This window comes from Budorcas taxicolor, chromosome 11 (assembly GCF_023091745.1).
Source record: "Budorcas taxicolor isolate Tak-1 chromosome 11, Takin1.1, whole genome shotgun sequence".
In the NCBI taxonomy this organism is placed as follows: Eukaryota; Metazoa; Chordata; class Mammalia; order Artiodactyla; family Bovidae; genus Budorcas; species Budorcas taxicolor.
In genome coordinates, this window is record NC_068920.1 from 70,411,741 (window position 1) to 70,424,130 (window position 12,390).

The 12,390-nt window shown below is 48.1% G+C and overlaps 1 protein-coding gene across 1 annotated transcript in view; it reads right to left on the bottom strand.

Moving 5' to 3' along the window:
• Nucleotides 1-12,390, bottom strand: part of TET3 (tet methylcytosine dioxygenase 3) — a 101,452-nt gene that overhangs the window by 39,568 nt on the left and 49,494 nt on the right. Inside the window, exon 3 of the mRNA XM_052649277.1 lies at nucleotides 10,263-12,384. Coding sequence (XP_052505237.1) covers nucleotides 10,263-12,384 — 2,122 coding nt within the window. The remainder of the gene's footprint in view (nucleotides 1-10,262; nucleotides 12,385-12,390) is intronic.

Below are 12,390 nucleotides of genomic sequence, written 5' to 3' on the forward strand. Positions count from 1 at the left end.
CCTCTCTCTCTGACTTACTTCACTGAATATGGCAGTCTTTAGGTCCACCCATGTTTTTTTGAATGGCATTTCATCCTTTTAGTGGCTGAGTAATATTCCACTGTATATATGGCCCACATCTTCTTTATCCATTCCTCTGTCAACAGACACTTAGTTTGCTTCCATGTCTTGGCTGTTGTAAACAGTGCTGCAATGAACACTGGGGGGCATGTATCCTTTTGGATCATGTTTTTCTCTGGATACATGTCCATGAGTGGGATTACAGGGTCATTTAAAAAGGATATCTTAAAAAAAAAAAACGTTTAAAAAACCAAGTATGTATAACCAACTTAATTTTTGGTTACTTTATTAGTAAGAAATCCATCATCCCTGAAATGCATCTTGAAACTCATCTAGATAATTACTTGTTGATTTTTATTTATTTTCTTTCATTTCAAAAACATTTTCTATTTTATCTTTGACTCCTGCCTTTGTTCAATTTGTTCCATGATTTCATTGGGAACAGCAGCAAATGTTCCCAATATTCCTGACAGAACTAGTCTGTGTAGAGGATCCCTTCTGTCTCTCTTCTGTATCCCTTATCTCCACTCTGATTCTGTTCGTTTCTATTTTCTGTTCTCACTTTGAGTGATCTTTCAAGCCTGTCCCTCTTCCTCACTGATTTGCTTTTTAACTCTGATTCTGCTTTTTGCCACTTCCAGGATATTCTAAGTGCTTTGTGAAAAGTTATGCTTCTTGCACAGTTTAATCCATTCCTCTTGTGACTTCCTTGTAATTTTAATCTAGAAGCTCATCTTTCATTTCTGGTTTCACAATGAACTTCCCTGAAGGTATAATTCAGTTCTTCAAACTCTTATTTCCTAATGCAAGTCTTCATTTGAATATTATATTTAATCTTTCCACTTTCCCCTACAGAATCTGAATGGGTTACATATTGGATTTTTTACTTATTAATTAATCATTCAATGGAGGAAGTTTACCTCCTGGCGTTCTCACCCTTGGTACTACTGACACTTTGGACTAGATAATTCTTCATTGAGGGGCAGGAGGTGGGGGTGGCTGTTCTGTGCATTGTAGAATGTGTAACAGCATCCCTGGCCTCTGTCCACTAGAGGCCAGTAGAACCTCTCTGGTTGTGATAACCAAAACTGTCCTCAGACATTGCCAGGTGTCCCCTGGGGTAAAAAGGAGGTAAACAGCACTCGGTTGAAAGTCACCAGTCTAGACTCATTTGCCTAAAAGCAGAATGGGTAGAATCTCCTTATTCTTGTGTATTTACCTGGACACTAACTCAAATTCTTCCCTTAGAAACTAAGCTTGGAGAATTAGATGTTGCAGAGGTTTCAATTATTAGCTCAAAAGTTCAGCAGCCCAGGAGGATCTGGATCTGGTTGTGAACAGCTGCAACTGGGAAATTTCACCTTTATGCACTCTGTTCACTGGGCCAATGCCTCTCAATCTGTATGGGCTGTGCTCTGGTCTGATGCTAAGATTCTGGTTTATTTTCTCATATAGGACTGGACTGGTCACTCTGATCAAGATAAAGTCCTATGGTCGGTTAGGTGGTTCAGCAAATATTTTTCTCTGCACAATGGCCTTTGTTTGGTGCTGCTGGTCCTGGGCTACAAGGCTGGCTCCTAACATATGGTTCCTCGACTCTCCAGCCAACCATCCTCACCCCAGACCTTAACCCCATCAGAAACTGGAATAGACTAGGAAACAGAGCCTATCAGCATTCCGACCTCCCTAAGTGCTTGCCTTCTACATGGGTGGTCTTAAGCCCACCCTTCCAAGCTGCGGACTCCTTCTGACCTCCACTCTTCCCCCCCCCCCCCCCCCGACACTGGGAGTTGTATACACCTCGTGTCATCATTATTTCCATTCAAATTGATTGTCAGCTGGCAGATAGCCCTTGGAATTCATAGTTTAAGACTGGGGCCATTTTCAGATTTCAGTTGATAAAATTTTCTCTTCTAGTTTTGTTTGTCTTGGTTCCTTTCGCCACATTTCAGAAAAGGAATATTTTACCACCTTGCTATTAAGTCATCACTTTTCCTTTTAGTGCCCAGCGTAGTATTTCTTCCTTCTTCACAGAGGTAAAGTGACGGGGCAAGGAAACGGCTCAATTCTTCTTTAAGTAAAATCTCTTATGTCTCACTTTGAGCAGTGAGAGAAATGATGTTTTTTCCTAAAATACACAGTGGAAAGCTCTGGGGTAGAGCTCAGGAGAGCAAAATCCAATTTTCGAGAATATGCTAGTTACGTGGCTCTAGGTGCGCTTTTTTTTTTTTCTGCCCTGTGCACTTAATTTTATTCTCAAAATAGAAAAATATGCTCTGTTCCACTTTTGCACTAGGCTGGGGAAAGAATGTAATGTATCCTTTGCGCTATCAGGAAGAGAGATTAAACACAACAAACTACTCATTACTGCCTAACAGAAAGAGGAGTCCTTAAATTCTAAAAGAACCTTCTACCTTCTCTACCCCATTCTACACAGAGATCAGGGCACCCACACTTTTCCACTGGGGAACCTCATAGCCATGTAGAGATACAGGCACAGGTGTTTCTTTTCTTTACAACACTGACGGTTGATAACTAATGCATAGGTGTCAAGATCACACAAAGGTTTTATTGTACCCATCTTTCCCAAGCAATCCTATGCAACACTTCAGCTTCCTGATGTAATTTTAGTAGACATAAAGCCAAATACCTTAAGTTTATGTAACTAATTCCATTTGCTTGAAAATCAATAACTGCTAGAATGTTGCCTCCTGGTAATTACAAATTCTCACAGGCAGATGGTTGGGCCCCATCCTGGATCAGGTGTGCCAGATGAACATTTTTAAAATTAAAACCTCCATCATCTGCCTGTGAATTCATGAGTAGCAAACTAGGCCTGCTGGTAGCAGACAGAAATGCTTCCATAACAATGGGCACACTCACTGATGATAAAGATTAAAGGTAAGGAGATTATGCCCAAATCTATCTGATATCTTTGTAGAACTTAATATAGAGGTAAAATAAGGCCAATCAGTTGAGCACAAAATATGTGGAGCACCACCATAAAATCAGCAGCAGTCTAGATGCTTTAGAAATACAACATTCAGTTCTGGTTCTTAAGGACCCTGCGATTTAACTGAAAAGACGAGCACGCGTATTTAACAAGAAATCATGTAAGACAAAGAAGAACCTGGCATGAAATCTTGACCCATCTTCAGCAGTGATGCTGTTAGCTCTCCAGAACTATCTGTTTGTTCTAACCTAATCTCTCCTCAATTATACTTCCCACATCTCTTCCACACTTCCCTCAGGGCCTCCTGTGTGAGAGTCTCTGCCATAAAAGTTAGTATCCTCTGTTCTTGATCTACATAGTCAGCCTTGTGAAATGTCTATAATTGCGACTCCAACTACCATCACTGGAAGCTGAAGAACTTCCAATTCACAGATCCAACTAAGTGCACCCCTGCTGATCCTACAGACATCTCAAAGGCAAATGCCCAAGCCTGCTTCCCTGCTGTATGTCAGATCCTGGAGAACGGCACCACCATCACCCAGTCATCCACCTGGAACCTCAGGAGTCATCTGTGACTGCTTCTTTACTTCTGCATTCAACAGGTCACTGAATCAGTTAATTCTCCTTATTCTTTTATCCACCCCTCCTCTTCCTCCCTCCTACTCCATGTCATTCTTACTTTGAAAATGAAAGTGAAGTTGCTCAGTCATATCCGACTCTGCGACCCCATGGACTGCAGCCTACAACGCTCCTCCGTCCATGGGATTTTCCAGGCAAGAATACTGGAGTGGAGTGCCATTTCCTTCTCCAGAGGATCTTCCCAACCCAGGGATCGAACCTGGGTCTCCCACATTGTAGGCAGATGCTTTACTATCTGAGCCATCAGGGAAGTCCCATTCTTACTTTAGGCACACATTATTTCTTGCCTGGGCTTGCAAACTGGTTTCTCTGCCTTTGGTATCATCCCCTCTTCCCCTGAAACTCTCCTCTCCAGCCACTCCCAATCTTTCACCTAACACACCAGTCATACCAGAACTACTTGTATTTCTCCATGCTTTCTCATCTCCACATCTTCATGTGGTTTTTCATCTCTATAATCTTTATGTCCCTTGGCCCAGAATACTCTACCTTCTCCCTATTAATCTACTAAACTTCTACGTATCCTTTAAAAGGTAAGACAAAACTTCATCCAGAAGTTCTTTCTGAGTCCCTCCAACCCACTATACAGTCAGATTCCCCACCATATACTGGTATACAAATATTCTATTGCCAAAAAAAAACAAAACAGTAAAAGACCCCATGGACTGTAGCCTGCCAGGCTCTTCTGTCCATGGAATTCTCCAAGCAAGAATACTGGAAGGGGTTGCCATTTCCTTCTCCAGGGGGTCTTCCTTACCCAGCGATTGAACCCCGGTTTCCCACACTGCAGGCAGATTCTTTACTATCTGAACCACCAGGAAGACTTTTAAAAGAGATGAAGTTCTTTTTCATATCAAACTTCATACAAAGAAGGGAACTATATTCTCATAAAAACCGTAGGTAATGGGGACTTCCCTAGTAGTCCAGTGGTTGGGAATCTGCCTTGCAATGCAGGAGACACGAGTTCACCCCCTGGTCGGGGATCCAAGATGCCACAGGCTGCAGAGCAACCAAGACCTCACACTGCACTGCTGAGCGCGTGCGCCACAGCTCTAGCGGCTGTGTGCCGCAAGGGAAGCTCCCACACGAAGCGATCCAAGATGCCACACGCTGCAGAGCAACTAAGACCTCACATTCCACTGCCGAGCGCGTGCGCCACAGCTCTAGCGTCTGTGTGCCGCAAGGAAAGCTCCCACACGGAGCAACGAAGATTCCCCCATGCCGCAGCTGAGACCTGACGCAGCAAAAAACTTACAGGAAATAGACTTCACTGTAGACAGAGATACGTCTCCCATTCAAAACTGCGGCTCACACTGAAGTCACCCCGTGGATACTGCGATCAGCCACATCTGCTGGACAACATTCACCCCTCATCCAAACTTTCACCACGTTCCAGGCAAAGCCGCAGCTTTCCTTTTTATAATTCTATTTATTTATTTGTGGCTGCCTTGCAGGCTTTTCTCCAGTGGCTGCGAGCAGGGGCTGCTCTGCAGCGGCGGCGTGCGCACGTGTCCCTGAGGTGGTTCCTCTGGCTGCAGGGCACAGGTGCTAGGGTTCCCAGGCTCCCGAGTTGGGGCACATGGGCTTAGCTGCTCTGGGGCACGTGCGATCTCCCTGGCCTACCTCCTGCATCACCACTGAGCCACCAGGGAAGCCAAGGAGATGTTTCTCTTGTATTGATCTTTGGCCATTACTTTAGGGCAAGATGATCAACGGAACAGAACACAGCATTCCTAGGAAAACAGCCTCTAAAATCTGTCTCAACTCCCTGCTTTCACTGTCATTATATGTCTCCAGCGACCTGTGGGCTGCTCCTCACAGACAGCAGGGCAAGATGTGAGAGCTGGTACGGACCTGTCTCCTTACCTATGAAACGACGGGCAGATAACCTCCAAGGATGCTTTCCCCACAAAAACATCGTCTGGACGCATTCCCTGTCCTGTGAATGTCCCCATTTCTGAGAAGAGATAAAATACATAAAGGGCCTAGCCAACAGGCACAGCAGTGAGCCATCCTGCCTCTGACAGGAGTGTCACAGGAAGGTTAAGCTGTGGTTAGAAGAGGATCCAGTGTGTGCTTCCAAATACTACAAATGCATCAATACTCTCTTCTCCCGGTATTTCAATATAGAACTTCAATTTGGGCCATGTTTTCCCAAGTCTGTACATATCATAGTACCTTTTGGAGTAAAGCATCTCCTTTCAGGTCTTTTAAATTTACTTTTTTGAAGCCCCAAAAGGTACCTTTAATTGCAGTATTTCAAGATTCAGAGAACAAGTAGAGATGAACCCCAGCCATACCTTCAGAAAACCTGTAATCTCCATACAAGTGCAAAACGATGCTCTTGGTGCTTGGCTTACTGGTTACCTAGTGGTGCCCATATTGGCCAAAGTTGCTTATTTAGCAAAAATCACCACGGAGCTTGAACACTGGGTTTCTTTTGCTATGCTCTAAGACCTTTTCATGTTTTTATAAAGTCGTTCCCATATGTAAATCATCTGTTATGAGAGCTTAATGGCATCCCCAAATTTCACTGGCACTTCTACAGAAAATGCTTCCTGCCATCTGCACCTTTCTACATACCACTGTTGAGAGGCTGAGCTTCTGGAATATGAGATGGTTCCCACCTGACATTAATTCCAGACTGAACAAGCTTCATTCCTAGCCCTTGTCCCAAGCTTGAGTTCACAGAGATAAATTCCACCACACCAGCTGAATTCTGCCAAACCACCTGTCCAGGCTTTAACAAAAACCTCAGCACCTCCAGAAACTGCTTCCAAGTGAATCCTTCCTTCTTCGGCCCTCTCCATTTCTAACACCACTATTTTAGTTGGACTTATTTCTCAGTGACACAATTTTAATCACAGTAAATCACAGTAATCACAGTGGTCCAGCTGCCTAGGTTCAAATCTTACTTCCACCATGCTAGCTCTTTGACTTGGCAAAGTCACTGAATCTAATTTTGCAAGAAAGCAAGAAATGAAAAAACATCATTATGATGGAACTACTGATAGTATCTATCTCATATAGATGCTACAGAGGATTAAACGAGGCAGTGCCTGCAAAGCAGCACTTGGCACAGTGCCTAGAATAGAGCAAGCTTCCCCTCTGCCACTTCATTACTGCTCTTGTAGTTCTTATCGTTGTTCTCAGCAGCTTCCTAACTGGTCTCCTGCTACAGGGTTGCCACTCTTCACCAATCCATCTTCTGGGCCACTTCTAGGAGGAGGCATTTTCAAAAATATTTCTTGGTTATAAAATACGTATTTCATTACAGAAAAGTCAGAAAACATAATGAGAGGAAAGTCCCTCACAGTCTGACCAGAAGTGACTTTGTGGGCCCCTTATTTCCCAGCAGCTGGGGGATACTTATTCTGATCATAGGAATTGGGGCCCCCTCCCTTTCTCCATGTTTGTAGACATCTGACCTGTCTTCCTTGTGTTTAGGACCTCATTTGCTGTTTCTCCTCCTCCAGGGAAGGAAATATTCTTCTGTGGGGCTGAGGATATAGTTGATCCATAATAAATATTTTAATTGTGGAATTCAATGATACAGATATTGGGATGAGATATCATGTTTGGTCAAACTAATTTTTTTAAACTTGAATTTTAATCCCACTGTTGATGTAGTTCTTCCTAGACTTTTTTCTATTTTTAAAAAAATGTTGATTTATTTGCTGTGCCAGGTCTTAGCTGTGGCATGCAGGATCTTTAGTAGCAGCACATGGGATCTAGTTTCCTGACCAGGAATTGAACCCAGGCCCCTTGCATTGGGAACATGGAATCTTAGCCATTGGACCACCAGGGAAGTCCCCTCTCTATTCTTGTTTTAACCCTAGGTGAGCTGATCATTTAAATATTCTTTGTATCTGCTGTTTTCATTGTCAGCATTTTTCCACAATTTAACATTTAACAACACAAGGTGGGTTTGGTTCTAATTGTTTAGCAATAGATAGCATACAAATATTTTATCCGTATTACATGTAAATAAAATACAAATTGGAGTAATAAAGAACTAGTGGTGGTGCTCCCCTTACCTCTTGCCCACTGCCCTTGCCACCCCCCTAACCCTGCCCGGCAACAGGCTGCCACCATTGCCACGCTGGATTTCTCTGACACCGACTCTCTGCTGCCCCTGCTTTCGCTCAGGAGCTTCAAGCTGAATCTTGTCCTATCCACTGGGGGGCTCCTCTGGCCTAAGAAATGCAGGCGCACCCTGAGGGCTCAGGTCTACCATGTGCCAGCGGCTTGCTCCTTAACCACGCTCACGAATTCCTCGGGCTAGGGTGGCTACCTTCTCACGTCGCCCCACCTATGTTCACTACAGTCTTCAAAACCCAGCTCCGAAAAGTAGCTTCCTAAGCAAAGCACTGCCCTCCAAAATGACAACCAAGCCTAGTGTTTCAGAGCACGATGGCAGTTCAACCACTTCCACATAACAGCACAGGCACCTGGCAGATACCTGCTGACTGGGCCGCTGGGTATTTCATTGTTTACGTTGTCTCTTTAAGCAGACCACGATGTCCTTAAACCATTTCTCTTAAATTTTATCACACTGGTCACTAGGACTGGGTTAGGTAAACAATAAATGACAGATCAATAAAGTAACAGCCAACACTTTTTTTCCTTCGTAATATTTATGTTTTTACATCCTTCTCTTGCTTTTTTGCACTTGTTAGGCTTGATAATAGCTAAGTACTCTTACAGTGCTTCTTACATGCTAGACACAGTCCTAAGTGCTTTACCTGTATTAACTAATTTAATGCTCAGATAAACCCTGGTGACCGGGTACTACTATCCCCTTCATTTTAGGCATGGGGAAGTGATGGGATTAAAATTCAAGTTTAAAAAAAATTAGTTTGACCAAACATAGTATTTCATCCCAATATCTGCATCATTGAATTCCACAATTAAATATTTATCATGGATCAACTATGTCCTCAGCCCTATATAAGAATATTTCCTTCCATGGAGGAGGAGAAACAGCAAATGAAGCCCTAAACAAAAGGAAGACAGGCCAGACATCTACAAACATGAAGAGCGAAAGGGGGCCCCCCACGTCCTATGATCAGAACAAGTGTCCCCCAAATGCTGGGAAATAAGGGGCCCTCAAAGTCACATCATTATTAGACCCAATAATGAGGAGGGTCGGCCCTCAGTGGAAACCACAATCTCAGGGCACGTCTGTGAGCCTTTGGCAGGACGCTGCACATCTGTGCACCCCTGGATGGAAGCACTGAGGCCAACTTTTCCTTGTTCTCCAAGAGATTCTTTGTCGCCAGCCCCACTCACTGTCTTGTACCCCAGGAGTCTGGGATAGCTGGAGCAGGCAGGACAGCCCAGCTTCTCCTTATCAACTGAGATACAATAGCCAAACAAATCACACAACTGACCAAACATTACAGTGTATTTAAACAAGCAGAGCAGACAGCCTTCTCATAAGATCTATCAGTGTATCATAAGATCGCAGCAATTCAACATGCTCATCATCGGTCTCAATGTGTTTTTTGGCCAACATCTGAAACGTGCACATCTCTTACGGAATGCTCAGTAAGTAGCAGATATCCACCTTCTATAGTGGACCTGGAGTTTCCTGAGGCATCCATGACCTCCCCCGAGACAGCGAAGTCCCCCAGAGCAGCCTTCCAGAGGCCCGGTGCCCTGCTTCTCTTCCAGAAGGCAAGGCTCAGAAACAGACCCAATTCCTCAGTGCTCTCATCCACACCAGGGCTTCAACCATCACCTGAAATTAACTATGTCCAAATGCATAACTCAGGGCCCGATCTACAGTCTCTGTGCCCTTCAACTCAGGCTGTCCAAACAGAACTCGCCACTTCTCCAAACATGCGTTCTCAGTGCTCACTGCCACCAAGCCAGAGACCTGAGCTGTCCACGCCCCCACAGCCCCCTCCTCAGAGGCTACTAACTCTGCGGCCTCTCCCCACCTACTGTTTCAGTCCAGGCCTGGCTCACAAGAACACCTTTCCTACAGGCCCCCCAACCACTGTCTTTTCTCCCCACAAGCCGGAACAGTCTTTCAGAAGCACAAGCTGATGATTGGTGCTTTAAAACCCTCAGGAGCTCATTACATATTACCAGTAAGATTAAGCCAAACTCCCAAGCGGGGCTCCCTGGGCCCTGCATGCGAGACCTGGTCCCTGCCTGCTTCTCTAGCCGCCTTTCGTTCATCCCCACACAGACTCCTCCCCTTTTGCTTTCTCGGGCCAAGAGCCATCGAAATAGGCCCTACCCTGTCACGGGCACCAAGCTGTTGCCCAAGCTGTTCCCTCTTCTCAGCACATCTTCCTTCCACCGGACAGCCCTGCAGGCCTCAGCACAAGCACCACCTCCCACAGGAAGGCTTCCACGACGCCTTCGCCTCAATCTGTACGACAAAGCACCACCACTGACACACGATATACCACACAGCATCACCATCAGTTTCCTTCAATGTCTTCTCCACTAGCCTGCGTGCTCACTTCTGTGTCCACAGGCCCCAGTGTGGTGGCCGGCACACAGCAAATGTTTCCCAAATCAAAGTCAGAGCCTAGAAATCCAAGCCCACCGGGCCTCATCCCCTTGCCCTTCCCTGCCAGCCAGAAAGACTTACCCACACAATCACAGGTAGGGAACTCGGCCTGGGCTCTCTTGGCGGGTGTGTCCAGCAGACTCTTGGTGGGTGTGTCCAGGTACTTAAGAGGCGACTCCAGGAAGCCACTCAGGGTGGGTGTGAGTGGGTTCTCGGCCTTGGTGGGTGTGGCCTCCTGGCCTCCCTCCTCTGAATGGAAGCAGGTGGTTGAGAGCACAGTCACAGCCCCTGAAGATTCGATCTTGATTTGCTTGGGAGAGCGGGTAGCAAAAGGGCTCTCGGGGGCTGGGAGACAAGTTGGCTGGTTCTCAGGGTCCTGAATGGGCACAGACGGGGGGCCAGGAAGCCCAAAGCTATCCCCAAATTCAGCCTCAAACTGCCGGATGAGCTCTTCCAGCTTGTCATCAGCAGGGGGAAGAGGGCCAGTGGAGCCTGGCTGCAGGGCTGCCACGGGGCTGGGAGACCTCATTTCCTGAGTAGGGGCCAGCAGGCTGTCCCCGGAGGGACTAGGTGCAAATAGCGCAAGAGAAGGTTCTGGGGGCAGGGGGATGACAGAGCCCTGTGAGGTGGGGACAGGGGCAGGTGGGTGAGCCTGCACATCCTCAGAGGCTGGGGGCCTCAGCCCTTCCAGGACGATCTGCCGCAGAGGCGGGAAGAGGGGCTGCGCTTCTCGTGGCCTGGACTTCTTGATGTGAATGGGCTTCCGGACACTGGGCTTGATCCCAGGGCCAGCTCTGTCAGCTCCCACAGGACCTCCAGCTAGTGCCAGGGGCTTCTTCTTCTTCTCCTTGGGTGGTCTGTCGGAAGGCCGAGGGGCAGGTGAGCTGGGTGGCGCCCACCAGCCAGGAGCAGGAAGCTCCGGGGGCGGCGGGCGGGAGGCGTCGTGGGCCTGTTCCAGGAAGAGACTGCGCTTATGGTGGAGGTGCTGCTGCAGGGCCGTCTGGGCCTTCTGATGGGTGTCGGGCTCCGAGGATGGTGTGGGCGCCTCCCTCTGGAGAATGGGGGACGGGGAGGACGAGGGCACCTCGACCTTGACCTTGGGCTTGGTGGGCAGGGCCTCGGGCCGCTTGAATACTGACTGGATGTAATCGCTGGCACTGCCCAACAACTGCTCCAGTTCAGCCATGGGGTCAGGGCTTGGGCGAGGCATGGGCCACGAGCTCTGGGGAGTTGCCGGTGGCGTGTCGGTGCCCCAGGCTTCAGGAAACTCTGTTCTTGGAGTTGCTGCAGGGAAGGCAGGGCCGTCAGGAGCAAAGGATGGGTGCTCTTCAGGAGGGACCACAGGCCATGAGGGAGCCCGGAGGTAGGACTGGGGAGATCTGAAAGGGGCAGGAGGGGACAAGGCCTCGGGAAGGGGGCAAGAAGCCTGGGAGGTGGCGTGAGAAGGTTGGGGGAGCGCAGAGGAGAGCTGTGTGAGGGCCTCAATGGCAATGGCAGTCTGCAGGCTGATGTTCTTCTCCTTGGCGATGCTCAGGGCGCTCTGGGACAGGGGCAGGCCCTCCAGAGGAGGCATCTGGGGGACCTCGGAGTTGAGGAGTGGCCCGGTGACTGGCGCCGGGAGGCCAGCGTCACCAGAAGGCAGAGTCCCTGGGAGCCTAGGCCGCTCCTCCCCTCCCTCCACGACCACAGACTTGATCTTGCCCTCCAGCCACTCGAGGTAGTCGGGGCACTCTGGGCCATCGCAGTTGCAGTTGGGCGGTTTCATGCCATGCCGAGCGAGGGCCAGGGCCGTCTGCAGCGTGTCAAGGTCTTCACTGCTGGCAGAGCAGCTCTCGGGCCCTGACCTGGGTCCCCTGCTGTTGTTCCCAGCCTCACGACTCATCTCACGGTTGAAGGTTTCATAGAGCCGGGTGCTAAGGGCTCCATAAGAGGACACAGCTTCGGCCACAGCCGAAAAGGCCACCAGATCGTGGGCATCTTCCAGGCGAGCGGTGTGAGCTGGTCCTGGGGCCGTGTCCCAGTTGGGCTTCTGGTCTGCTTGCCAAGGACTCCCGGCGCCCAGCAGACTGGGTCCAGCAGGTTCTCTAGCACCATTGACTGGCGCCCCTGAGGCGCTTAGCTGCCGTGAGTCCCCATGGTACACTGGCCCTGAGTCCATCTGACCTGGAACAGGTCCATCAACTGGGCTGAGCTCTGAGCCTGTCTGAAG